This window comes from Hippichthys cyanospilos, chromosome 22 (genome assembly GCF_059441005.1).
Source record: "Hippichthys cyanospilos isolate Australia breed blue-spotted pipefish chromosome 22, RoL_Hcya_1.0, whole genome shotgun sequence".
Taxonomy (NCBI): Eukaryota; Metazoa; Chordata; class Actinopteri; order Syngnathiformes; family Syngnathidae; genus Hippichthys; species Hippichthys cyanospilos.
Window position 1 is genome coordinate 2,172,530 of NC_142390.1, and position 26,997 is coordinate 2,199,526.

The 26,997-nt window shown below is 44.2% G+C and overlaps 1 protein-coding gene and 1 long non-coding RNA gene across 3 annotated transcripts in view; one reads left to right on the top strand and one right to left on the bottom strand.

Moving 5' to 3' along the window:
- Nucleotides 1–1,045: 1,045 nt before the first annotated feature.
- Nucleotides 1,046–2,705, top strand: LOC148405389 (transmembrane protein 53-like). Its single transcript, XM_088405796.1, has 3 exons — nt 1,046–1,171; nt 1,337–1,824; nt 2,254–2,705. The coding sequence occupies exons 1-3, from the start codon at nt 1,146–1,148 to the stop codon at nt 2,607–2,609; spliced, it is 870 nt and encodes a 289-aa protein (XP_088261922.1). The 5' UTR covers nt 1,046–1,145; the 3' UTR covers nt 2,610–2,705.
- A 9,177-nt stretch (nt 2,706–11,882) lies between these two features.
- LOC148405390 (uncharacterized) overlaps nt 11,883–26,997 on the bottom strand; it is a 37,550-nt gene continuing 22,435 nt past the window's right edge. Inside the window, exon 4 of one of the 2 annotated variants that reach the window (XR_015864285.1) lies at nt 11,883–12,249. This is a non-coding gene — a long non-coding RNA (uncharacterized LOC148405390). Of the gene's footprint in view, nt 12,290–26,997 lie in introns of both variants that reach the window. The other variant, XR_015864286.1, reaches the window with a different exon arrangement.

Consider the following 26,997-nt stretch of genomic DNA (forward strand, 5'->3'; position numbering starts at 1 on the left):
CTGACAATGGCGGAGAAAGTTTCATTGTTTTTCCACTTTGCCATGGAAAGCATGACTCTTTTTATAGCCTGCTAATTACCGCAACATATTGTGTTGTTTTACACTAGGAAGTCCGATTCTAACAATGTTTTTTTGTTGTTTTTTTTTTTGTGTGTGTTTGTAATTTGCACAGTTTAATGATGTCAAATAGTTATGCATTAAGTTCCTTGTGACCCTCTTCACTGGAACAATTGGGCGTCCACATAAACAATGGGCAAAAGGAAAGGCCCAGGGTGGAGTAGGTGAGGGGAGGAGGGGGTGGGTCCCAACTTCTGAGGGGGCTTCCAAAAAAGAAAAAAAAGTGCAAACTCTGGAAAGAGGCCCCTTTTTTGTGTGTCTTCCGGAAATATAATAATTGGTTACATTAGAATCACTGATTTGACTTCATAGTCATAACCGCCCTCAGTCAGACAGAAACTAGAGGTCCAGTTTGGCCCACGATTAAAAAGGGTTTGACGGCCCTACTTTCACGGTGAGTCTTAAGGTTGGCAACATCGCCTCCTCCTGTTTGGCATTGTAAATGCATAAAAAATACATTTATTCTCTGAATGTCAGAAAAGCAAGTTTTCCACTTTTTATTCTTCTTTTTGTTTTACTCGACTTTCTCTTTTTTTATTCAGTGTCAACCTATACCCTTTTTATAAATTATTAAATTGACCAAAAAACAGCACAATGACCTCGCTAGGTTGACGTTTCACCGTTTAGCGTGACTTGCCACCATCTTGCGGCCACTCTGTGTGTTGCAGTCATGATGGTGCCGCATTCCTGCCAGTTCAGCCCTTTTTGACCTTCACGTTTCCGTTTTTAGACCAACACAGTCACAACTTGTTCCGCTGGCTTATCGCGACTATAAATACACAGATACAGGAGAATAAATACAGGACATGCGGGATAAATGCGGCTGCACACACTCTAGTCAAGTGATCGATTGGATTTGGCGCTTGCGCAGTCGGCGTCCTTTTGGATGCAAGCCCGTTGTATGGAGAGTGCGCATGCGCAAAAGGTAGTGGGTTAGCCGGCACAGTTTCCATCTCGGCTGCACTCCATCCATCGGCTGGACACGACAACGGCAAGCAAGCAGCAGGTAGCTCTGAACCGGACACTTCATGGGCAATCTCCCGCTTACTACTGGGTAACGTACATATGTATACATATTTTATTTATTTAAAGAAAAAAAAAGGATATATACACTGACGTAGTTAAGTGTGTATTGCTGTAAAATAGGTCATGCTGCCATTCTAGAATGCAGCATTGTAATCTACTCATGCAGGTTTTAATTCTATTGTTTTTCCTAAAGGCTGTTCACAACCGGGGCGCCCCCACCCCAACCCGACAGCAGGTTCACCATCCTGCCCGTCAGCAGAGGCATCACCTACTACCAGGCTTTTCGCCCTTTGCCCGCTTCCTCCGCCACCCCAGCCCCCCCTCGCCCCCTCCTCCTATTTTTCTCATGGCTCGGGGCCCACCCGAGTTCAGCAGCCAAGTACTTTGACACCTTCCTGGCGCGGGGTATGGATGTGTTGCTGGTGCAGAGCGGTGTCATGCACTTCCTGTGGCCCCGCTGGGGGCTGGCCTACGGGCTGGAGGTCTTGGAGGTCCTGGAGGGGCCAGAGTTGTCCGGGCGGCCCCTTCTGGTCTACGCCTCATCCATCGGGGGCTACACCTTCACGCAGGTGCTCGTCCATGTGGCTCACGGGCACGCCAAGCACGCCGCTCTTCCCCACAGGGTTGTGGGACACGTCTATGACAGCCTGGTAGCGGGCACCTTAGAGCACATGGCCACAGGTAAGCCATGACCCGCTTCAGATCAGGTTGTGCGCTGTCAGCGCAAGGCACAAAAACCTTTCTACTTTTTGCTATTGGCAGTGACGCTGACTTAAAGTACAGGGCAAAAGGTGACTGAGGGCCCGCTGGTGGGTTAGCTTCCCCGTTATGCAATCCAGTGCAGTGGTCTGCTGGGGATCAGGTTGCTTGCTAGTTTGACCCAAAACATTTATTACAGTGGAGCATCACATGTAGCGCCGATATTTGTCATAACTACCTTAAAGTCTGCTATCTTAATGCTAACACATGATGGGAAATGCCAAAGATTGGCTAGTGAATAGCATAATTAAACACAAAGGGTGGAGCACCACATGTAGACAGACATAAAAACTAATCCGTATAGTGCATATATTCTTTATTCTCTGTATGGATAACATTCCATGTTTCAAGGCCTAGGAAGGACTCTGGCCCCGTTCCTGGAGCACGTCATCAAGACGGTGGCCATGTTGTATTTTTGGCTCTTCAAAAGCAGCACGGCAGAAGTGTATCGTCGAGCAGTCCGGGTTTTCGCCAGCAGTCCCGTCACGGCCCCGGCACTTTTCTTCTCCAGCGAGGACGACGTCCTGTGCGACGCCGACACCTTGGATGCCCTCGTGGCCGGGTGGCAACAAAGGGGCGTGGCCGTCTATAGCAAAAAGTGGGAGGAGTCCAAGCATGCGGCCCACATCCGATGCCACCCGGACGATTACCGACGCACGCTGGACGCTTTTTTGGACTCGCTGTCTTTGAGCCCGCTTGTACATTAAATGTTTTGTTTATGAATCACATCATCCATTTTATATAACACTTGTTATTTTTATTAATAAAAAAAGCCTCTGGTGTTTTTTTATTTAAAAATAAAACCCTGAAAGATCAAAATTTTATATGCATTATTATATGCACGATTATAATTTCACATGAATTACATATGCTCAAAAGTTTGCTCTCTCGACGCATTTTTCAAAACGTCCACAAGAGGGCATTACTTCCCCATATTGCTTCATCAAATCGCAGCTTCTCTGCCCCGTAACTTTCCGCGGATAATTTGAACGTTAAAAATTATATACTCCCATAAAATAACACATTTAGAAGCAGCATTAAAAATAACTAGACTTTTAGGGGGGGGGGGTGCAAAAGTAGCCCAGCTGAGGCTGTTCTTTGGTGGGCAAAAACCCCAAGAGGCGGCGTCCATTTCCAAAGTGAGCCTGGTGACCTCCTGCTTGGTAAGATTTTACCTTTTAAGAGAAAAAACACTTGAAAATGATATATTTTTTGAAGCAATTCTTTAATATCAATTGCGAAGGTAGAACAAATGCTGTTACATTTATATATATATATTTTTTTATTATACATTGATGGCAGTATCCAGCGCAGATACTTTTTGGGGTAAGGGCTTCCTGGCTACTGCCTTAGGAACAGCAAGCCCAGACCGCAAAAAGACCCGTGCAAGACAAACTCGATCTTCTGGAACTGCTCTATCGCTCCCGTCTGGACAGTTGACGTGGTACAAGTACATTTGAGTAAACCTTGTTTTAAGAGATTTTCTAGGTCGGGAACCTTATCGAATACCTTAACGGTTGTTTTTTTATGGTGTACTTTATCAGGCAGGAAATCAAATTTAGTAACTTGTTTCATTATTGTGTAAATAAATTTTTGGTGGTGGTGCATGTATTATTGTTGCATTTATCAGCCAAAAACCGTATTTGCTAACAGGCTTTCAGGTATGTACATGAGTAACAAATTGCACCACTAGTTCATTACCACGTAACTTTTTTTTAGGGGTGTATTAATGTTGCATTTATAAGCCAAAAACATTACTGGGCAAGGGGGGAACAGGCTTTCATGTATGTGAGGAGCAAATAGTCTATTAGTTTTGTGCTTGATCAAGTATTCATCTCAGAAAAAGGACTGTTAACATATATGTTGCCACACATAAACCGTTACCAAATATGCCTCCGATATAGGGCTAAAATATGTCTAATAAATGTCTATTAAATGTTCCCAAAACGAATAAAGACTACCTGATACATAAGGGCCCGTTATTGTATTGTATATTCTTGCCGATAAATATTGCAACATTACATTTATTAAGAGGCCTTTATTGACTAATCTTTGTCAGAGGTAGAACCATATTTGGTTCCACAATTCATTATCATGGAACTCTTATTTTATTGGCTAATTGGGCAAGGAACTGTATCTGTTATACAGATTTGTACCTGGGGAACAAATAATCCCTCCTCGGATAATCTAGATCTATATTGGATTTGGGAACTTTTAATTTGGGGGAAAAAACATATTTGGGAACAGCCCTTTTATTTGTTGAGAGGTCACATATAAAATCACGTGCAATCATAAATCTGAAGCAATTTCTTAATATTATTGGGTCTACCTCATTTTTGCATCATCTACAATTCTACATCAACACAGACAGCTGCCTTGACACACACACACAAATCAAATCGTGTTGGACAAAATATTATGGACTCCACAATTATAATTGTGAAATAATGTCTTAAAAAGCAAACGTGGCTGATACGGTGGAGCGTCCGTCTGCATATGTGAGCGTGACGTCACAACGAGGCACCCGCCACACTTACCTCACCATTTGCGTCACACGTGGGGGGAGGGGCGAGGGATGGTGGTGGTTTTGAGGGGGGTCGTGGAGGTTTTGTGGAGGTTCCACATTCTAATCTCATCCATGTATATTCTGTACTAAAATGTCAGCGATCAAGAACGGCGCGTCCCCGAACGCGTTTGTACCCCCCGTGCGCGTGCACGACGTGAGCTCTCCGCGGTGCTGAACGGCAAGCAACGCCCCGAAAACAAACAAAAACGTCCAACGCGTGACACAGATGTGGAAATATACGAGCGTGCGTGTGCCCGCACGCGAGCGAATCGGCACTTGTTGCCTTCATGTAACGTGCACGCGCGGACGCTCACATGAATCCGATCGCATTCAATTCAACGATTTTCATGCGGTTCGGACGATCATGGGGAAGATGCTCACCTTCCAGCGTTGCGGCGTTAAAAAAAAAAAAAAAAAAAAATCCCAATAAGAATTTGAGCGTGCAGCAGTACGGGTGCATGCACCCCAAAAGCAGCACTCCCGCTCTCACGCAACCTATCGTTCGCTAATCATATTTCATCTTCTTCATCCTCCTCCTCTTCCTCGATGAAATATGAAAAAGAAAGACAGAAAGCTCCGGACACTCAATTCCTCCAGTCTGCTTCTTCTTCTTCTTGCTGGTGACCTGCATTGACGTCATTGCGTCATTAGGTTTCCCCTGGAAACACGGGAGAGCTAAAAATAGCAGCACATTAATTCAAACCCCAGGCTGAGAGGAAAAAGAGAGAGAGTGAGAAGAGGGCGGCTCTTTTTGGAGGCTATTCTTTTATTGTGTCAAATTATATTTCAATTCCTGTTGCATTTGTTTTCCGTCGTACTTTTGAGCATTTCTTTCAGCCTAAATGCGTGTTAAATCCTTATTTGAATATCCTTTGTTATTTTAAGTTTTATATGGATTACGGATTAGTGTAGGATATATATTTAATAAGATAAAATGTAGTTGAAGGGACACGGTGTAAGATTTAGACTGTTTTTCATCAAAAAGAAATAAATTAAATGATTATAAATTTTAAAAACTTGCAAATAAATGTGTTTATAAAGACCAACAGTATGTTTTAAATACAATTGTAGGTCTAGCCATGTTTTTTATGGCTACGGACAATGGTAAAGCAGTACTTGCAGCGCCTCCTGCTGTCCATAACGAAAAACGGTCTATCTTACACAGTGTCCCTTTAAACTCTCTTCATACTTGATAGATTGCTGTTGATTGGTTAAAACCCCTGCCGCAATCAAAAATGACCCGGAAGTAAGTTGACCGCTCTCCGTATCAGGGAAAATGGCAGCTTTACGTTATTTTAAGAAAATAACATTTGTAAATCATCAGCTAAAATGGAAAACGTAACATTCAAGCGTATTTTCCTATTTAATGTTTAGTTCAACAATAACGCCTACGGGAAGTTACTACGCCACAAACTCCCTTGTGGGAGAAAAGTGTACTGCCACTTTACAAATCACAAATCATTACAAAAACACTGAACCATATTAGAAGGCTTTCATAGTATATATACTTTAACAATCTCATTAAGCAAGGTAAAATGCATCATTATGCAGCACCGCCACACACGGGACACAATTATTATGATCATTAATGCATTTTGGCACTCTTATCTTCACAATGGCGGCTGGCGAAATGAGGTGATTCGAAGTCCACCTGCCGACAGTTGGAGTCACAGAGCACTTCAAATATTACAACAAAAGCAGATAAACAAACCTATAAAATGTGGTGCATTGTGGGCGTGGCGCAGGTTTTGCCAATAAAAATGTGTAATGATTCGGTTTGCCCCACCTCCTTTAAGCATTTGAACATAAAACAAAAATATGCACTTTTAACGGTCCTTGTAGTTTTTGGGAGTGACGATTGATTTAAACAATCAGCAGGCTAAACGAGGTAATCCAGGTTTCTGGTGTCTTTTTTTTAACAATACATGTTTAGTGTGGGTCAGATTTGCCTATTATGGAATGCAGGTAACAATGACGCGTTTTTCTATGTATTTTTAAATCAAATCGGGGACGTTATTGAATCTTTTGACGGATCCAATTGTCTGAAGGCAGCGGTGCAGTATTTGCGTCATCTGCTGGCTAAAAGGGGTAACGATATCAATTGCTTTTATTATGAAACATGTTTTACGCGGGGGTGATTCACCGCTCGGGGTACAAACGAGACACTGGAAATTTGTGGGCACAGTATGTGCAATAATGATGTTTGATGTTTTTGTGAAGAGTAATATTCGCCCTGTTTTTAATTAGGTGCTTTGAAAGGTTACTTTGCATTAATAGTTGCGTTTAAAGGTGTGCTGTACATGCTGTATTTTCAACAATACCTTTTTTTTAACCTCCTTAATACCGAAGGCGAAGGTGGTGCAATAAGCAGAAATTGCCTTCTTCCAAGCGTCCCTCGCCTAAAAATGACCACTAGGGGGCAGGAGTGCTCAGGCCTTAACTTCTGGACCCCTGCCTTTTTTTTTTTTCCTTCAGTGTGACTGCTTGGAGACGTACAGTACACGAAGATGCAGGAATGATGATTTCCTCTGAGGGATGGAAATGATTACAGCACGCATTTGGCTACTTCCTACTGACATCACACCTGCAACAATGGCGTCCATTCAAATCGTTTTTTAGAGCTAAGCTAACTGTTAGCCTCATGTGGTAGCCTATTTTTTCTAAATGTTAAAGTCTTGAGCTGTATTTCTTTGTATTTTGTTGTTTTTTTTTTTAAAGAGGCCTGTATGATGGCCCTAAAGTGCAAACCACAAAAACAACTAAGCACACAAAAAAGTAAGCCCAAAAAAAACACATGAAAAAGGCAAAACCACAACGTTTTTATGTGATTTTGTTTGCATTTTTTTTGCGGTTTTTGTTTTATGCAATCACGTTTTGTTTTTTATTCATGGTTGTTTTTGCAAAGTGGTTTTATTATTTGTGATTCATTTTCTTTGGTTGGTTTTCTTTTTTCTGTTTAATTATTAATATGACATATAATTTGCAGTCTTTTTTGGTTGCGACATTCTTTTATCTCCTTTTTTGTTTGTGATTTTGAATTTACCTTTGTGCTGTCTCATTTGTAACCTGTGCGAGTTTTTGTTTTGTTTTGTGATGGACTTTTATTTGTTTGCTTAATTTTTGTTATGTGATTTGCATTTCAGGGCCACCATAGACCTGGACCAGGACGTAGAACCTTAGAAATGAATGCTTACGGTGCGCAACTGTTATCTTCAAGCTTCCTTGCCCTTGACTTTTTTTTTTTTTTAATCTTTTTTTTTATTGTTAATTATTTCCCCCTAATTGCTTGGATTAGAAATGAACGGAGGTGGAAAGAGGGTCCCAGGGGTCTTAAACTAACGTGTGTGTGTGTGTGTGTGTTAGATGTCAACGTCGAGGCTTGATTGTGCTTATTGAACCGTACGATTATTTCCATTATGTTAAGAAAAAAAATGGTCATAGCCCAGCAACGTCCTTGTAGAACCGTTAGCGCGAAAGGTGATTGGCTTTTTGTTACCGCGGTCCTTCTTACTCTTTCAGAAATAATATTAAAGTTGCGAATACTCGGGCAGTCTTAGGAAGGCATGAAGGTCGTGAAATAAAATAAAATAAGGACGAGTAGATTGGAAAGTCGGAACCAACAAACAAACATCAGTTTACAACCAAAACACGCGCTGCGTTCCTTTGTTGACAAAACAACTGAAGAGAAAAAAAAATCTTAAAAAAAACAAACTTTCAAATAACATGTCTTGTGTGTCATTTTATTTCATTTGGTTGCTCCGCCTTCTTAAAGCACTTCACACTCCATCTTACACGTTCTCGATATTAAAAAACAAAACAAGTTTTAGCTGTATAATTGATGGAATAATAGGTATAATAATAGAATATTTCGGGTCATATGAGTTATGAAATCTGCTAGCTAATCTTTTGGTATTCCTAGCAAGTTAGGCATCCAAAAATGGGCTGACGCCGTTGATTTTAAATAGTTGATGCGCCAAGACAAAAACGCTGTTCCGGTTGCCTGGGTAAGTGACGTTTTTAGGTCAGGACATAAGCGTGTGCTTTGTTTACAAGGACTGGTTGCAGGGCACTGAAGCACAGATGTGCGGCGGGAAAAAAAAAAAAAAAAAAGCTTGTTGCTCAGGTTGGGCTTCTCAGCATAAATAATTTTGTGCCTTTTGGTCTTGAGTCGAATCCGACAGCCTGAGCACATTTAAATAGCTTAGCTATTATGACGGTCAAACATGAATTATTAAAATAAGAGCAATTAAAGCCTTGAAGAGGGGACGAAAAAACTCAGCATTCCACATCGTAACGTGAAAAAAACGTCAGCCAGGGACGGCGTAACCCGGGGGTCCACTGTAACTAATTTAGCGGAAGAATACGGAACCGATTCATTGCCAATGACGGCTATAGACGTCCATTTTTTCTAGGCTGGTATTGAACGAGTTAAACCACATTGTGGTTCCAAACATTTACCCCTCAAAGGATTACATCCCATTTATGCATACTGAGCGACTGTAGGATTAACATTATCATTCATGTCCAATTACTCTTATCCAATTTCCATTTGCAACCTCGCTCTTTCCATCTTGTTCATTTGTGAGCGGTTACCAAATGAAGTGGAGGCTGGCGCGTAATCGCCTCTTCCTCTCGGACGGGAGGCCTTCCACTCCCTCTGCCCTTTTGTCCCCCGCCCCTTCGGCGGCGATCAATATGTCTTCTTCCCGGCGCAAGTCGCTCAACACTCACTTATCTGGGTTCTATTAATATGCAGACAGAATGACACGCAGACGGAGAGCCGACAGTTCATTTTCCCTTTTAAGCCTCGGGCCGGTCGATGGGGACAGCGAGGAAGTTTCAAGGGGTGAAAGGGCGCCGCGGAAAACAGCATTAGTTACCCCAGCTCAGGACATGATTCTTTTTTTCAGTCCAACTGGATGCAACCTAATTGTTACATGGCAAGTCTGTGTTGGCTTGGGCTGAAAAAAAATAATGTAGTTTGCCGTCCCCTGCTCAAAGCTCCCAGAAGAGGAAGGAAAAACTCCAAAACGCCAATTTGGGGAAAACCAGAAACCTTCAGAAGGGACCACAGGTGGGAGGAGCCCCCTTCCAGGCTCAACAGACTGAAACACCTCAGCACTAATGCACCAATCAGGAAATGGCGAATCAAAAACGGAGAGTCTTTCCAGGACGGTCAGGAGGTGGCGAACCGCATGCTTCCGTCAATAGCCGTCAGCGGTATAATGGGGAGGATGATGTATCCCCGCCAGCGCACATGGCTTTCCGCAGACAAGCGTCCTAATGAGCTTTTATGATAACGCAAAGTGATGGCGCAACATTCTCATCAATGCAATCATCCTTGGAGGAAGTCCAAAGCGTGGCGTCGATCCTTTTCACGGGGGCGCCCGCTTGTCAGAAGGCACGTAATGGATGGTTCATCTCGGTAATGAGAGGTTTCGCCGCGCATTCAGTGAAATATCTCCCGTCCGTGTCATTTTTTGGCGCATGTTGGACACCTTTTAGGCGCTTTTCCGCGGGAAAAACAACGGATGTAATTGTGAAATGAACCTCTTGACAGACTTTACATCATCGACAACAATTACCTCTAAATGTCCATTGGCATTCAGGGAGGTAAACAATTTGTCCTTGGCTGATAAAAATAAACGATAAAAAAATGTTTTATTTATTTTGTAAATAATTCCCCCCATACTGCAGTCTCCTCCCTCTACCTAACATTTCCTCGATTCCCGCAATACACACAAACATTTGGGGTGCGGAGATAGGCAGTGGTCGGCGGGAATCATTTCGATGCTAATTTCGCCGCCGATTGACCCCCCCCACTATAAAAAAGAAGGCAAACACTGTCCAACTGCAGAACACGCTTAGCGCATATGCACATAAATAATGAGTTCAGTTGCAGTTGCTGTCATCCATTCACCCTCACGTACGAGGCGAGGAAGGTGGGTGTACGTGGACACACTTCCATCTTTAATGTCTTCATACTGGGGGGGGTAGAGAGAGAGAGAGAGAGGGATTGTGGGGGAATCCTCTGCATTGCAGCAGTGAGCCAGACTCCTATAGACGCAATGCACTTCCTAGGGGAGATTAACATCAGTCATTTTTTTCACCATTAGAAATCCTGCTATTAAATATATCAGAAAATGGAGTCAATCTCAAAGAGTTGTCGAATTTGAAAATGTTATGGTGCAGCTTTTTTCATTTGTTTTTCATGTCATGTTTTTCAACTCAATTCAACGCATAACATGCTAGTTCAGCTATTTTGCAGTCTTTCTCATGATGTCATCCTGGATTTGGCTCTGAGAAAGTTGCGTCCACTCAGTACAACACACACACACACACACACACACACACACACACACACACACACACACGGTTGGCTTGATGTACCTTTCCCGCTCTCTCCCGCCTCTAACACTTTGGCCTCGGAGACCTTTTCCCGCCGCTGTCTTCTCCTTTTCCCATCATGACTCCCCTTCCTGATAGCTTTTGCCAGGTCGTAGCCCTCACAACGCTCCTCGCCGCCTCCCGCTTCCGTTTCCTCCCCCCTCCCCGGAGGCGCCGTCTCCGCAGTCAGGATCAGAGGCGGCCGCCACTCGATACGGCCCACCTTGTCAAACCGCCGTCCCGGCCCTTCCATCGATCCCCGCAGACGCGAACGCAAATCGATGAGGTTCCTGATGATCGTCATTTGTGTGTTGATGTCACCAACCTGTTGGTTTGACCAATCCTGATTCACGCTAGCATTTCGAGCTCTCTCTCTCTTTTTTTTTTGGTGTTTACTTTAGTCCACAAGGTTATCCGGGAGCAACTTGATTTATTTACCATTTGCTTGTTTCTGTCCCGCATCCCCCACCCCGCTTGCCCGTCTCCTGTCCGCCCTTAATGCTTTCAAGGCCGCTGAGTCGGCATGTGCCCGCTACACTTTTAGTCCAACTTTCTGCGTGTGCGCACGTGTGTCGAATTAGCCGTCCAACGTACGAAGCGGGCGATGCTGGCCATTTGGCTGTAGGCTTTCACTTGACGTACATTGTCATTGTCAAGACTCCTCAGTGGACACAAACACACACGCGCGCACACTAAGAAGACTGCGTAGACCAAAGTGTCGGCGCGCACTGCATTTGGTTCACAGCGGCCTGCAACCCCGTGCATCCAAAGTGCAAAAAGAAGGGGATGTTGACACAACACATTTGGAGGAGTCTCCTTGAAGAACATTCCAGTCGTCTCGGTGGGCCATCAATCCGCAGAACGCACGCACAGCTGTCACTTTTGTTTGTGTGACATTACTTTGGGACACAACATCGACTAAAAATACTCTGATGATTAAAATGAAACAGTCATTTCCAGATGTTTGCCAGATAGGTTTAATAAGAAATCAATTTGTGTTATTAAATAGAAAAAGAATGGTGTTTTGACCTGACTATATATATATATATATATTATATATACACAAAAAATGATTTATCGTATTCCAGAAGAAGTGACGTCTAAGCTGCACAAACAAAGCAAATTGTGAGTAATGAATGCAAAGAGGACTGTTGGTTGTGTAACGTTTTTGCACAGCGTGTGCAATCCATTCTCTGTGTGCCACCTTCCCGCCTCAGGGTTGTGCTCCTTTTCATGAGGAAGCGGGAGGGCGCAAATCAGTCTCAATTCTCCCATCATGCCGTCGTTGACTGCCTCTCACTGGAAGAAGGAATGCTCTTGCGCTGCCAATTTGGTGCCTCCGCCCCGTCGGCCGTCTCTCCATTGTCCACTTGAAAAGTCAAAATCGTCCCCCTCTGTGTTGACGATTGAGATGATGAATTGGATTGGCTCTGACTGCGGTTGCCATGGCAGGTGGAGCAAACATGCCGCGGGATGGAAAAAAAAAAAATCTATCCTCTGAGGGGCCAATCAGATTACGATTAGCAATAAAAATGTGTCAGTGGACCAGGGTGAGCTGCCAAATATGGGCATCGATTATTAAATCTGAGCCTGTTTTCAATCCGTGCGGGATGCCAAACGGAAACACCGGTTGCCAATTTAACAGATGTTACATAACCGCAACGTCGTTGAGAAGGCCCTCCTCTGGAGAGCAACCCGAGGCGCAATCACCGGAATGGGAGTCTGTTTCCGATGGCATAAACAAAGCCATAAATTTGTCAGCCGTCACCCCGCCGCTGCGCGGCTCTCCCCGGACATCCTCTCAGCCACGGAAAAGTTTACGCTCCGCCGCTTCCTACTTTCCAGCCCCCAAAATTTCCATCCGCGAGGGTCGGCGGATGGCGGCGGCGAACTCTCGCTCGGCATCAAAGTTTTAAAGCTAAAGGGAGTGTGTGCATCCTCTGCCTTGTGTGTTTCGGGCGATTACTCGGACTGACAAGTCCGTCCAAGGTTGGAGTGGCAGCTGCTGCCGAGAGAGACAAAAAGTCATCGGCTCGATGTCGGCCTGTGTTGGAGAGGGAAACGTTGAAAATGCAGGATTAAGGACTGCATGATATGTATTATCATGCCCCAAGAAGGTACGTTTACAGGAGCAGTACAACGTCCACTGAGTACTTTTTTAGTTTAGCATTTTTCCTCTTTGACTTTGTGGATGAATTCTGGGGAAAGTTACAGTATCCCTCCCCGACAGTTTGCGATCCAGCTGCGATGGCGCGTTAATGACGCCGAGAAAGCATTCTGTCAGCACATCCTCGGGGCCGCCGGGGCACACTTACATAACAGAGCTGGCCCCGCCGCCTTGTTGAGCCCTCGTCGTTATTAGAGGCCGGAATGAGAGGGAAAGAAGGACGGATAGAGGAGGAGAGCTTCTGGAAACAAGTCAACATACGCGCTTTTCTTCTCCCCTTTTTTCCCGCCACATCTTGTCCTTGGTGTGCGATAACCCGTTGATTGATTGAGGATTGTGCGGTGATGGTCTATCAGTTTTGATTCAGAGTAGATACCCTCTGCAATATTCTTTCTGGAGTAAATTTGAGTTGTTTACGGTTTTGCTGCATATTGGGCTTCCTAAGGGATTTTCAGTCAGGCTCTTTCCATGACTCAGCGCTATTTGGTGGGCTGGCCCTTGCACCGTAGAGGACCCTAATTAGCCAACCGCTAATTAAGCCCAATTAGAGAATTAATGAACATGTCTGGCGAGTGCGGGGGAGAGACCTCCCATTTGCTTCAACTCGCCGCAGGCGCTCTATCCTTGCTGGTGTTTGGGTGTATCCTCAAAGACTTGTCTAAAAGTGTGGATTCTTTTAAACAATCTCGATCTAATCTCCATTAGTCAGCTGCACAGGGCGAGCTCACATGGGAAGCCGCGAGCGGGAGAAATAATAATACGGGCGCCCTCTGAAAGGCTCGCCGGCCTTGTAAAACAAAGTCGTCCGACTTAAAACATTATGAGGGCTGCAGCACATCGCAACGAGGCGCTTTATAACACAAACCTGCCGAGCCAGCTTTAGGGGAACGCGTCCGTGCGCTTCTCTTATTTGTTATTGCGGAGGGGTGTAAACAAAACACTCCTGGGGTCCGCCCGTAAATATTCGGAGATGCGCTACGATATGCTTGAGCGCCAGAATTGAGGATTCTCTCTTTTGTCACAAGGCGAATTAAATCTTAATCCAGAAGCGCCTGTTTCTCACTTTCCCCTTTCTCCCTTCTTACTCAGCTGTCGCGTCTCCCAGCGGCATCCCCGCGGTCGCTCGCTGCTCCGCAGCCAGCTCGAACGCCGCGTCGTATTTATATACCTCTAAAACTCCAAGTATATCTTCGCCGAACCCGTTGCTGCGCCGTGCAATGCTGCTGTGAGGCTGTAAGGCTCCCGAAAAAAAAAAAAAAGCAGCTTCGGACAGCCCCGAGGAAGGAAATGGGCTTTCACCTGTATAATGCTTTCTACCTTCAAGGTACTCAAAGCGCTTTAATAGTATTTACTCTTTCTACTTGAAACCTTATTTTAAGGTTTCAAGTTTTTTGCTGCACTTGATTAATTTTTTTTCAGCTTTAGACTAAGCTGGAACCCGTATAAACGCTGTAAAAAATAATGAACAGTTGTTGATTATATATATATATATATATATATATATATATATTACACATATGCATGTATATATACACAATTATTATCATGATATATATTTGTAACAAATGCTGAAATGTATCTTTTGGAAAATCAAATCAAATAAAAACATTGGGCCATTGGCCGACATTGGCCGCAAAAACATTGACGTCAAGCTAATGTCGCCAACTTCCTGCATGTGGGTTCTTGAGACTTTGACCTTGTTTGGTTATACAAGCGTCCTTGCTGGTTTTACAAAGAAATCCTCATTTATATTCAGCATTTGTCGACACGCCGCGTACTCCTGACAAGCTTCTATGAGCTCACTGCACCGCACGCAGCGGGACGCCATCACCCATGGGGTTGCATACTGCGGCAGCGTGAAGAGGGGGAGCCGGTCGCACCTTCGCTGACTGAGATGACAAGAAAATAGCGTGAGGAGAGATGTGGCCATTAATAAGAATCAGGAGAGATTCCACTTGTTTCCCGAGAGGGGCAGCAGAGATGCGTTCCCGCGCACCTTCTACACGCGCGCGTCCTCGCCTCAATTTCGCCGACGAGACCCGGGAGCTGTCGGTGGGGCGCCCCCCTCGCGAAATGGTCTCGGTGCCGCCGCGGGCCGTCTCGGGCGTTTAATAAGCGACGTTGCCAGCGAGCAGGTGATGTGCGCTGACAGCGCCAAGTAGCCAAGGCTAATTGGCGCCGACGGACTAGAGAGCGAGTGCGGCTCTGCTGGGCGGCGGACCGTGGTCGCTACTTCTCTTTCTATGATCTTCAATCGATATCAAGTGGATTGCACCATTACAAAAGGCTTGTCTTTTTCTTGTTTGGAGTCACTCAGTCCAAATTGTCACCGGCGTCAAGCCCAAGAGGGATCTTGAGACCTCCTAGATAATTTGGTTGCATTTTGAAGGTGTTTGGTCGTTTTACTGAAAGGACAAAGTTCAATATAAATGAGCGGGGATGACCTTTAGGCCTTTTTGACAAATTAATATTCTGCTGTGTCAAAAAATAAAACATTGAACCTTGGAATCATTCCGTTGTTGCGACATTAGCATTTGTGTCTATCCTCCGTTCTAGCAGACATCAGAAGCTCGTGATTTACTGCATTCCATGTGTCCATACTCTGTACACTCTGGCCTTGATCAATATTTTAGCGGACGCATTACGCAACTGCGCTAATGTGCTGTGTAAGTGTGCAAATGTGCCCGGGCTTGACATTTGCTTGAAATGTCTTTCATGCTGACACAGCCACAGAGAAGCGGCGCCCCCCAGCTAGCCAGCCCCCACCCCTGGGAGGCCGTGACCACTGTGACACATCAGTGAGTGCCCGCTGACCGTGGACGTCACGAAGAGCGTTGGGGGCGGGGAGTCTTTCATGCTGCTAGACCGTGTCCGTCACCATAGGTGCCACAAGTGCGTCATTTGTTACTCGCTGTTCGAAAAGTAAATCATAAGTCATGGCAAAAACCAAGATGTGCAAAGCTCTGTAGTTTGACTCAACGCCATTTTGCATGGCGGGGGAAAGACTATGATGGCACCGCGATATATTGTATGTCATTCTGAGCTGGATTAACGTCTCTGTTGTTTGCCTCTGCCATACTGGAGAGTTGAAATCTCCTTTTGGCTCTCAATTTTCTCCATGCCTGTGGATAATGAATGTAGCCCGCGTACTGCCAAGCAATTAGTAAATAATGAACTCGCTTGTTTTTTTTCCCCCACCGCTTAATTAAGTCTTTTTTTTTCCCCTGCCCTGACAAACAACCTCGGCGAGCCGCTTGATCAACCCCCCCGGCGCATACGCACGGGCCACTCTGAGGTTCCTCCGCTTGAGGCCGCGCGGTCTCCGCGGACCCCCCGGCAGTGTATTACCGTGCCCTTAATTGTTAGCATGGCGCTAATCTGAGCCGGAGTGCCTTGTAGTCAATAAGCGGTCGGCGCCAAAGAAACATCAGAGCGTGGCAGCTTGCCTGGGCGGCCGCCAATTTGGATTCCTCTTTCTGTCCAGTCAACAAGTATCAGGCATGAACTTTTTGGCTACCTGAGTTTATCTGTGGCAGATGGCGTCACGCTTTTTGCATTCTGCACTTGAGAACATTTGGGATCGTAGTCATGCATTTAATGCACTCAAAATAGTTTCCATTTGATGTATTGTTTGGGGCTTTTATTTTGGAAACCCACCAGATTCTCTTCGAATCATTTCGGTCAATTATAATATAGCAAAACAAGACGTTTTTGGAAAACATGTTTGGGAATGGGAAAAGACCCAGTGAAGAGCCTCCAACTTTGGAAAATAAAAACGACAGATGGAGAGAAGATACCGCAAATTGTTTCCCACATTCATCTTCATTAAATCTTCCCCTCCAGGGGGGTGCTGCTTGGAGACTTCTGAAGAATGAAGAATCTTTCAAAATCTCGCTTGGATGGGACGCCAATTTGGTGTCGGGATGTCAAAAGCGTAAAGTCGCCTTTGCTTCTTGTTTCTCACCTCCTTCGACTCGCAATCAACTCCCCCCCCAGCGGCGCACAGCCCGTTCTCTGCCATCTTCAATTACGAGTTTCCAGGCTTGCTCTAACAAGGCCCGGAAGGTACATCATGCTGTAGCAACGCACTAAGTGGGGCTAAAGTTTCTTTCAAAACTTACTGTTGATTCCACATCCCTTCAAATCACACCCTATTTGAAGTCCTTTAATCTTCGTTTTTTACATCTTCAAAATACAGCACCGGTCAAAAGTTTGGAAACACCCCCGAAGGTCCATGATATGTTCATTATATTCACGCTATTAACTCTTGAAATTGTACGGCTGCGAATGTAGTCATTTCCTTTTGAAAAGCATCATCCACATCATAAAACCAAACCATGCAAAGATGTTGTGGGCGAGCGGCGAGTACTTTGAATGTGCTCGCTTGAATGGTGCCACGTAAGCAGGAAGTTTATCTTGTCATGTTTAGCTCAAGCGTTTATTGTATAATCTACGTTTTCGTACTACGGATTATGCGCCAGTGGATTAAAGGAAGGCGGGAAGGTGACTTCAGCCTGTCACAAAGTTGCGTATTTTTTGCTACCTCTCACACACACTTGTCCATCCTTTTCCAGTTTAATTCCCCGCTCATCCATCCGTGCGTCCAAGCATCCATCCGCTCCCTTCTCCAGTGTTCTTCCCTGACATTAAGCCGCTTAGTGCTCGTCTGTCGGTGGCGGATGCCGACTTTTACTGTCATTCCCTAAAAACAGGTACTTTGTGAGTCGCAGCCTTGGCGACTGCTTTCCGCTGCACGCGCCGCTGTGATTTATGTGCTCACGGCCCGCTAACATAATACACGCAGCATCGCGGGCAGCTCTCCAAGCCCACAATCGGAGCCCATGAATTATTCCCCCGTCGTCGCGTACACGCTCTACATATTCTGTGTCTTTTCGCCGTTAGGCTGCTGTTGTCGCCCGGCTTGTAATTTAGACAAGGAGAACTTAGTTTGGAGTTAAGTTCATCACCAGGTGAGAAGTATCTGCATGCGACTCCATGCGGGGTAATAAAAGAGAGCCGCAACTTTATAAATATTGTACAATGTCAGAGGGCTTTGCAGGCCTCATTATTGCAGCGCAAGCTTATGATAAAATTTTAAACATTGGACGACTGGGAAATGAAAATAAAGACCTCAAGGATATTTACTTATGTTCTAAAGCAGGGGTATATTATCATAAATGACAATATTCTTACAAAGAAAACACACTGTCCTTCATTACTGCAAAATGTAATACCAACAGCGGCCAGAGGCGGCGCTAAAAAACAAAGATCAAGCCAAACGAAGCACTAGTAAAAGCACAAATCTATAACTGTTATTGGATAACCTAAATCAATTCCAAAACGTTATTATTTTGAGTGCGACCCATGTAACCCGGTACCAATTGATCTATGGACTAGTACCAGGCCACAGAGATTCTGTTTTTTTTCGGCTTTTCCATATGTCCAAATGGAATACCGAGTTTTTTCTTCCCCTCTTTAAGGCATTTATCCCGCTTTCCGATTAACATCGACAACTGTCATGACCTGTGGGGTTGGCTGTGTTTATGTTGTTTTGCCTCCCTCTTCAGGCGTTTTTAGGTAAATTGGGCACGTTTCAATGACATATCTTAATCCAGGTGGGCAGAACTACACGATTAAGAAACCAGTAGAAAATACTCATTTAGGCAGCAAACTAGATATGAATTACTTCATGTGAAGCCGATTATGACGCAACGCCATATTAGTAATTCTCTTTGCTATCTTGTCTTTTGTCCTTTTTCTGCCTGGAGCCGGTTGAGTGTATGCTAAAGCTAAGCCTCGGGCGTGGATGTATAGCTCCTGCTTTTGCATTTTTAATTCCATCTGATGCGGAGCCTGGGGGATTTAGCTAGCTGCTCTACGCTTCTCGCGCTTGTGCCTTTGGAGTTGACCTTATAAGGTCTTTGCATCCGTTGATTTCCTCCAGGTGGCTGCGTTGATGCTGCCGCTCTCTCGGTGAGAGCCACCGGGTCATCCCAACGCACGGCATTAAATGCTAAACATGTAATGATGTCGTGTTTGGCATTTTCTATTAGCGTTCCCGCCATTGTTTCCCTCGCTTATTTTCATTTTCTCCTCTCCCTTCGCTGCCTGTGTTCATTTTATTAAGCTTGCTGCTGTTGTGACCAAGAGTTTTGCCGTCAGGGTACCGTTTGACTTGGATATTAGCTCTGTCAATCTTTGACGTTCCATGTTGATGCTGGGAACCACAAAGAGCCTTATCCAATCTTTATGGCACCTTTGGCCGACAGCCATACCGGCTTGTTCAAGCAAAGGTCCAAGGACTGAAGGAGACAAATCAAGCAGACTTTTCCTTTTCATAATGTGTCAATGTCCGCTAATAAATAAATAATAACACTCTAAAACCCATAATATATCAAGTTAGAGATATGGAAAATCATCTTAAGCTTTGTAAATAAAATATTACTTTTTTGGGATGAAAATAAATGTCATTCAAACACAGATATGTGCAAAAAAAATGTTCTGTTTTGAGTTATGCAGTTATCGATGGACACTCCCTAATATGGGGGTTAAAAATGAGGAAAAAAAAAAAACCCTCAACTTGTACTCGGGGAAATACGGTAACTATGCAAAAGCCAAAGCAGGCTTTTTACGAGATTCCGCGCTGTTGACCGGCTGAGGAATAGAAGCCAGATGGTTTCGCATTGTTTGAAACAAAAGCGAGCCTATTAGCTTTAGCAAGCTAATCTAGTTGCGGATACAGCTGGTGGATCATCGGGGGACTGACAAACAGATGCTGAGAATCACTCGTCCAGGGACAGGTACTTTACGATGATGCAATGCGGCGTCTACTGCAAAGTGTCCGCTTTAGGAAAGTGAGTTATTGGAGTTGTGATTTGTGGTGGCGTTTGATCAGAATATAATCCGGTTACCTTTTACTTGATGAAGTATTTTCATTAGCGGTCAAGTGTATAAAAGTAAAAAAAAATATATAAATAACGCTGGCCTTTAAAATGATCATTTATTGGTCCAGTCTTCCGCTAACGTTAGCATTCGCTTGACTGTATTATGCACTTGACTTCCTTACTTCCACATCGGTTGGAGCGGTTGTTGCACCCGAGAAAAACGGCATTGCCCTATTTTGCCGTTGACATTATCAAAAAGTCCTCAACCACCCCCCTCCCCCCAAAAATTCAAATAAAACAATCTCCCCAGCATGTGGTAAGCTCTTCAAAACGGCGCAAGGGAAAAATTCGGCCAATAAAACGATGGTATGAAAGGAAGCCGCAGAGTAGGTGATAAAGCTTGAAAAGGCCAGTCTTGTAAAATGAGCGAGTTTGCCAGCGCGCTCAGGCATTCCACCCACAAAGGCTCCTTAATTCTCCATCACCGCGCTATCGCTACTCGCTTGTTGCCATTTATTCCCCATCGCTTGTCAGCCGCGTCGCCGTTATGTCTCTAAAATATACCCAAGTGCAACAATGCGGGCTGACTTATGGGACAATGAGGATTAAAGAAACAAGGAATGAGCGAAAGATCTGAAGGAAGTAGATTAGCGGCTATATTTATCAAAGATGGAGTAACGGTCGATGGATGGGAGATTAAAAACCACAATGTACTTCATAATATCTGATTTATTCATCCAGGTGACTACATCAATATGTTCCTCTCTCGTCGGACGAGCCGCTAATCTGGTAAAGCCTTCTTTTGTCTTCGTTTGGTTTCGTAATCTCCGTCCCCTCGGTTTTACATGAACATATGTGCGAGCCGCACTCGGCTGAGCGTGTCATCGTTAAGAACTTGTCCCTGAACTCACATTGACTTTTTTTTTTTTTACCCCCTCCCACCCAGAAGTTTTCCGTATTCCTCTGAGAGAGTTTCCGTCAGCCCACCCACCCGAAAGCTCCGAGTCGCTCCTTTCATCAGTCGCGTCTGCCGCTCGCGTTCCACGTGTACATCCACAGGTGGGAAATTAGTAGCGCCCCGTCTCCGGCGGAGCCGTTATCCTCACATCGTTTGCTTCTGCTAAAAACAGATGGCACGCCAAAAGTCACAAGGAGACAAGAAAAGTTTTATCGCCTCTGTACCGAGACGTGATAAAAAACTGACTTTCTAAGCCAAAGGAAGCCTTTTGCTAAGGTACGGTGATTGCTACTGTATTTTTTTTAAACCCATTCACTCCCGTTGGGACAATACGTCCCCGCGATACCATCCTAGTGGTATTTTTTGGTAGTAATGGAGGTGGAAATTTTCTTAATTTTCCAAGATTTCTAAACAAGTAATACAAAAAAAAAAAAAAAGACTCGGTAGTGACCCTTTCTGCAATCCTAGTTTAGCATATCAAGGTCTTCACGCATAGCTATGATTTCCACATCCTTTGCTTCGCAATTTCTTATCAGCTTTACTCACAATCCAATTTCCTCCCCCTCTGATTTTTCCTTTTGATTCCTCTCCGAGGTATCGAAGGCCTTTTGGTCCTTCAAACTTCACACATGAAAGATGTTGACATTTTGGTAATACACTACAGTTGTTGATCTGCGTCAGCACTTTGACCTTGCCGTGTCTGCAAGGGACTTATTTCATCTCGTTTTATCCGTGTGATTTTTTTTTTTTCCACGCAGCGTCTGTTGTAAGAATGGACACCACGGTGAACTTTTTTGGGTCAGTAACTCCATTAGGAACTTCTGATTTCTTTTTGTGAGGGACTTTCATGAGCAGCGCTTCCTTGAATGGATCTCATCTTCCTGCTGATGAATGCCCGGCATGATCGCCGTATGAAAAGGCTGAGGCCAAAGTGCAAAGCCAGCCTTGCGCCGTAATGATGGTCATTTGTCGCTGTCACAATTGGCCCAGGAATTGAATAAGTTCATCAGCCGGGAACATTATTTAAAGGAAAATCCATCCAGGTTTTTTTTTTCTTTTTTCAAGCATCATCCACCGTATTTCTCTGTTTTTTCCCCCTCATTTGAAATTTTCTCACATATATCTTTTTGAACATGAATTTGAATGTGAAATAAATAATATCCTGTCATGTCAAAGGGTTAAAATGATTTCATATACCTCTAATTCGATATAGTATGCATCCGTTTTAGAGTGTTTGCAGAGAACATCGTAAAAACGCACTTACATCAAGCGGCGCCTAATTGCCTCCTAAAGGCTGCTTGGATCATTTATTTGGCAGACTTTGACGCATTATGAATAGGAATATGAATAGCATTATGAATAGGACATGCGTTTCAACCCTGGGGGAAATTTTGACCCAACTCGGGCATGTTTTTGTGTGCGAAGCATCCAAAAAACACTACAAGATAGATTTTACGATTGGTTAATGTTGCATAGAATCCCAATGTCCTTTTCTGTAGGCTGCATTTGAAAATGAAACGCGTGATCAATGAGATTTTGTTTGTGTGGTTTGAACACATTTTTATAGCAGTGGCATCCATAATTTTCAGATGATCATTTATTATGATCACACAGAACGCACTTTGTGCGGTCTACTCAAACTGGAGCAGCAAACGCATCATCATCTCTTTCAATCTATTTCCAATCACTTTAAGAGGGCAAAAGATGTATTTATCGATCCAAACCACAAGAAATCAATAGCAGAAGTGGTGAGTGTACACTCAAGCAGCCTTGTACTTACAACAATCTGGGCCTGTGAACACACAAGTCACCTTAATGGTGGTGTAAACGTCTTTTAGAGTCTGCCGAATGGCTGTGATGATTCTTTGGGCGGTAGGCGCAGTCAAGCATTATTTTGCTTCATGTTCCAATTATTTTGCCCGTCATTGGAAAAGAAAATGGTACTGTTTCAGTCGCAGTTAATGAGGTTTGCTGATGTCTGCAGAAACCACGGGAAAGCCTTAAAGTGTCATTTAAGATGTAACCCTAACCGCCTCAACGACTGTCTCTACCAACGCCGAAACAAAAAAGCTGCAGTAATTCAATCAAACTTGTGGATTTGCAAAGCCTTACATGGAGATTCTCGCTTTAATCCAATTGCATCACTTTATGTAAGTGTCCACACTGTGACATCTGCATTACGCACATTTCCTTTTGTGTGAATGCTAAAGCACTTTTCCTGGACTGAAATTCCTATTTGTTAGCCAAAAAGCTCGCCGAAGAGAGAAGGGGGTGTAAGCAGGAGGTGTGAAGAAAGTTCTCTCGGTGTCGAGTTCTTTTTTTAATGAATACACGCTCTGATTTTTATGTGCTTTTTCACCCTTCTGTGCACTCCTTTAACCTGACATTTTCGTGAAGATTCTGAAGGCTTTGGTCACTGTCCGCTGAATGGCAACAACCTTCTCAAGGCTCTCTGACCGAGCTTTTATCATCTTCCACATCCGCACTTGAGGTTATAAATAATATCGTGAAGGTTATAAAACCTTTACATACCGGTAGTCTCTTTTCCTTGAAACGTTTGTCCTTATATTAAATTTAAAAAGTCGCCGCTTGTGCAGTATGTGTGCATCAACCGCGATAAAGGAATCTATCATTTTGTCTCAAATCCTTCTTAACGCTAAATGGTAAGGAAGAAAAACATACGGGGACATCTTGGACGCTCAGGAGCCAACGCAGTGCAAGGACACATACTGTAATTACACTGTTGACCAAATTGTCCCTTAAGCAACCAACGCTGTTGTTCCTTTGAGAATAGTGTGCAGACATCCTTGCTATTGTGTGTGTTGCGCAATGACTGGGAGATAAAACAAATTGCGCTGTGTGTTGAGGCACTCAAGGATAGACTGTCCATTTACAGACGGAATTGCACTAGTCATTTCAGTATTTGCTGTTGCAACGTCTCCTGTTTGTGCAAACAGATCATATTTCGCACACTCGGTGAGTTGTTTGCCATTGTACACGCGCTCTTTTGGAGTCTAAAAAAACCCCCACACAATTGGTTGCAATGCTCTCCGCCAGGAGGCACCTTACTGTTGTGTTGGTGCAGTATTCTAACTTCCTGCTTGAATATCTGATGTTTCAACCTGCGGCTTAGAGTCCCATCCGGTGTTTGCATGAGAGAACTAAATTTTTTATACATTTTTTGTTGGTGCAGTTCATAGTCCGAAAAATAGTCATCTTCGGCTGTCGAAAATAAGTGAAAACGGAACGGCGCACGTGCTGGTCAAACCACGGGTACCACTTTCATCACATGGATGTCATTTGTCTCCGTATTCCATCGCGCCTGACATTTTTGTTTGTTTCCTGTATCGATTCATGTAGCACCCCCCCCATCGGTGCAAGATTGATGCACCCATCTGTGGCCATATTACATTCATGACATATGTGCTTCTTTTTATTTTTTAACCCCACCTTGTTTTTCAATGTGTGGATTAATAGAAAACATTCCCTCCTGCTCAGACTGCAGGTTTTTTTTTTTTTAAATACTTTGGGTAGGACTCCCGCGTCCCCGTTTTCTCAATAGTTGACACTTCCAACTTGGGAATATTGCACACTTGTGGTGTGTAATAACTATTGATTGCTGTTGCGCCCGAGTGAATGTGTGTTGCGCCAGGCTTGTCCCGCCTCAGGATGTGAGGCCCCACATCGTTTTAATGGCATCAGGACAGAATCTAATCGAACTGGGCACGGCGTCACACCTGCTGCATCGCGTGGATGTTCCACCCTTGTCTGCTCTTTGTTCGCCCGCGGGAAGAACTCATTTAATTAGCGGTGGATGTTAAACACAAATGGTGTTGTGTGGGGCTAGCTAACTTTAGGCCCAGTTTTTTTTTTTTTTTTTTTTTCCATCACGTCAGACTGATACATAGTCTCCATCACTTGAGACAACGCACCAAGCCGCCTGCTCCATTCTGGTGTTTATTCGCCTTTGAATACCTCCAGTTTACCCATAGGCTACAGACAAAATTGCTTTTGAGTGTCATTATTCCAATGCTATCCGACATCATATCTCATAAAACCCAAAAGTTCACCCTGGTGTTTCATATACATCGTTGGATTGTATACTGATGGAGTGCGAACGCTTCTTCTATATGTGGAGGAGAGCGGTAACCCCCGTGGCAAAATCATCTTAGCTCGCTAAGTGCAAGATGCCGTCGATACATCACCGGATGTAACCCCGCGGTTCAAATGATTGAGGGTTAGCTTGCCGATCGCAGCGATGACAAAGCAGGAGAACGTTTGATGCCGTAACCCCTTTTCCCGCTCACAATCATACGCTCGCTATCTATAACCTAACCTCTGCCTGAGGCGTTTGGAAGATATGCTAGATAGCCGTTGTAATGATTGTTTCCTGTTTTTTTTGTCATTTTGTGCAATGTTTGAGGCCCTGGGCTTGGGGTGCAGCATATTTTTCCCATTATACAATATGTCTTTAATCCACGTATCGAAGCATCAGCTGTTAATATTCACATCGTTCCATGTGCTGGTGAGATACAACAGAATAAGCCCGCGGTAAAGAAATAAAATAGGAGATAGGGAGTGATGGGGTGAGGCGAAATAACAATTCCATCAGCGGGATTGCTCATAAATATTATAATTGTGCGGTTATAGAAAAGGAGCACCGCCGGTGGTGGTCGCGCTCACTGATTGACTTTGAGTGAACGCCGTCTTAGCTTTTGAACGTAGCCAACACCGACAACAACAAGTAATAATGCCGTCTGCAAGTCAGACATGGAATTTAGCTTCGTAATCTCCCCCAGGCTTCACGTAAAAAAAAAAAAAAACAATGTCAGGCTCATCAAATGTAGCTATCTAAGGGATAGCCGGAATTCCAGTCACTCATCCTTTTAATACGAGCCCCTCAAGTGTCCAGGAGCCTCGAGCATAAGCGATTCCTTAAATGAAGCCGCGATCAGCTAACGGCCTCCCGATTCCCGCCACTCAGCGTGCTATCGGCCGAATCGTTGCCCCGCTGAGATGGAGACGTTCGACTTTGCAGGCTACCCGTGCTTGAATTGAGTATCCTCTCCCCTCAGCAAGAAAGAGCTCCAAACTTCTTTTTTTTTCATGGCTCGGTCGCCAATGACAGCTCTCCCAGCGGGTCAAATTGGTGAAACCCAAGTCTTCGGGTCAATTTAACCGGAGAAAGTTAATTGAGATTAGTGCCGGGCAGGTAGGCGATGAGCTGATTTTACAGATAAAATACGATCTTAAAGAGCAAGGGAGACAAACATTAAAAGTCAGGCTGAACTTTGAGAAGGAAAAAGCACTTGAAAAGAAGCAGACGTTTCTGTCTGACTGACTGCAATTCTTTATGCTCTTTGATATTTTCTATCCATAGTTAAATCTCCTCCACATTTTGAAGCGCTCCGTCTGGAGGTTTCAACCCGATGACTTTTTATCCAAGATGTCTCACAACAACCTTTCTTTGCACGCGTTGGCAAATTTAGCATCCAATTAGGTGAAGATTTGATGCCTTTAAAAACGTCTTTAGAAATCCTGTTTGGTTGCAGGAAATTGCTTTCTCTTTGTTTGAGATCTAAAGCTCAACTGGCAATCCGTTTTCGACAATAAGGGCCCGTGAGGATAAATATATTACACGCAGTTTGATTCGTATAGTGTCTACATCCAGATTTTTCGTATCCATGACTATCCGTCTCACGTCTTAAAAATACTGCTTTACATCAGCACTTTGTCCATTGGAGATTTGTGAAAACCTGCTGAAATCCACCGTCGTCAAATGAAAGCCTCAGAAATGACCGTCGGATTAATCAGCGGCGCTCTCAAAACGACTTCAATCAAAACCCATCATCAGGGAGCAACGTGCGTGCGATTTATTGCAGCGATTCTGTAATATATTGCACATTTTTACTGACGGCATTTTTTAGGTCTTATTTTTTTTTACCCAAAAATGTTTCGCACCGGTGAAGGGGTACTTGGCGGAAAAAATATTTCGCAGAGGGTACGTCATTGGAAAAAGGTGGAGAACCACCGTTTTGAGGAAGAAAAATGTCGCAATGGAGGATGATTTGGTTCAACCAAAAACGCCTTCTTTGCAGAGTCCGCTGTCAACTTTGCCTCATATCTACATGCT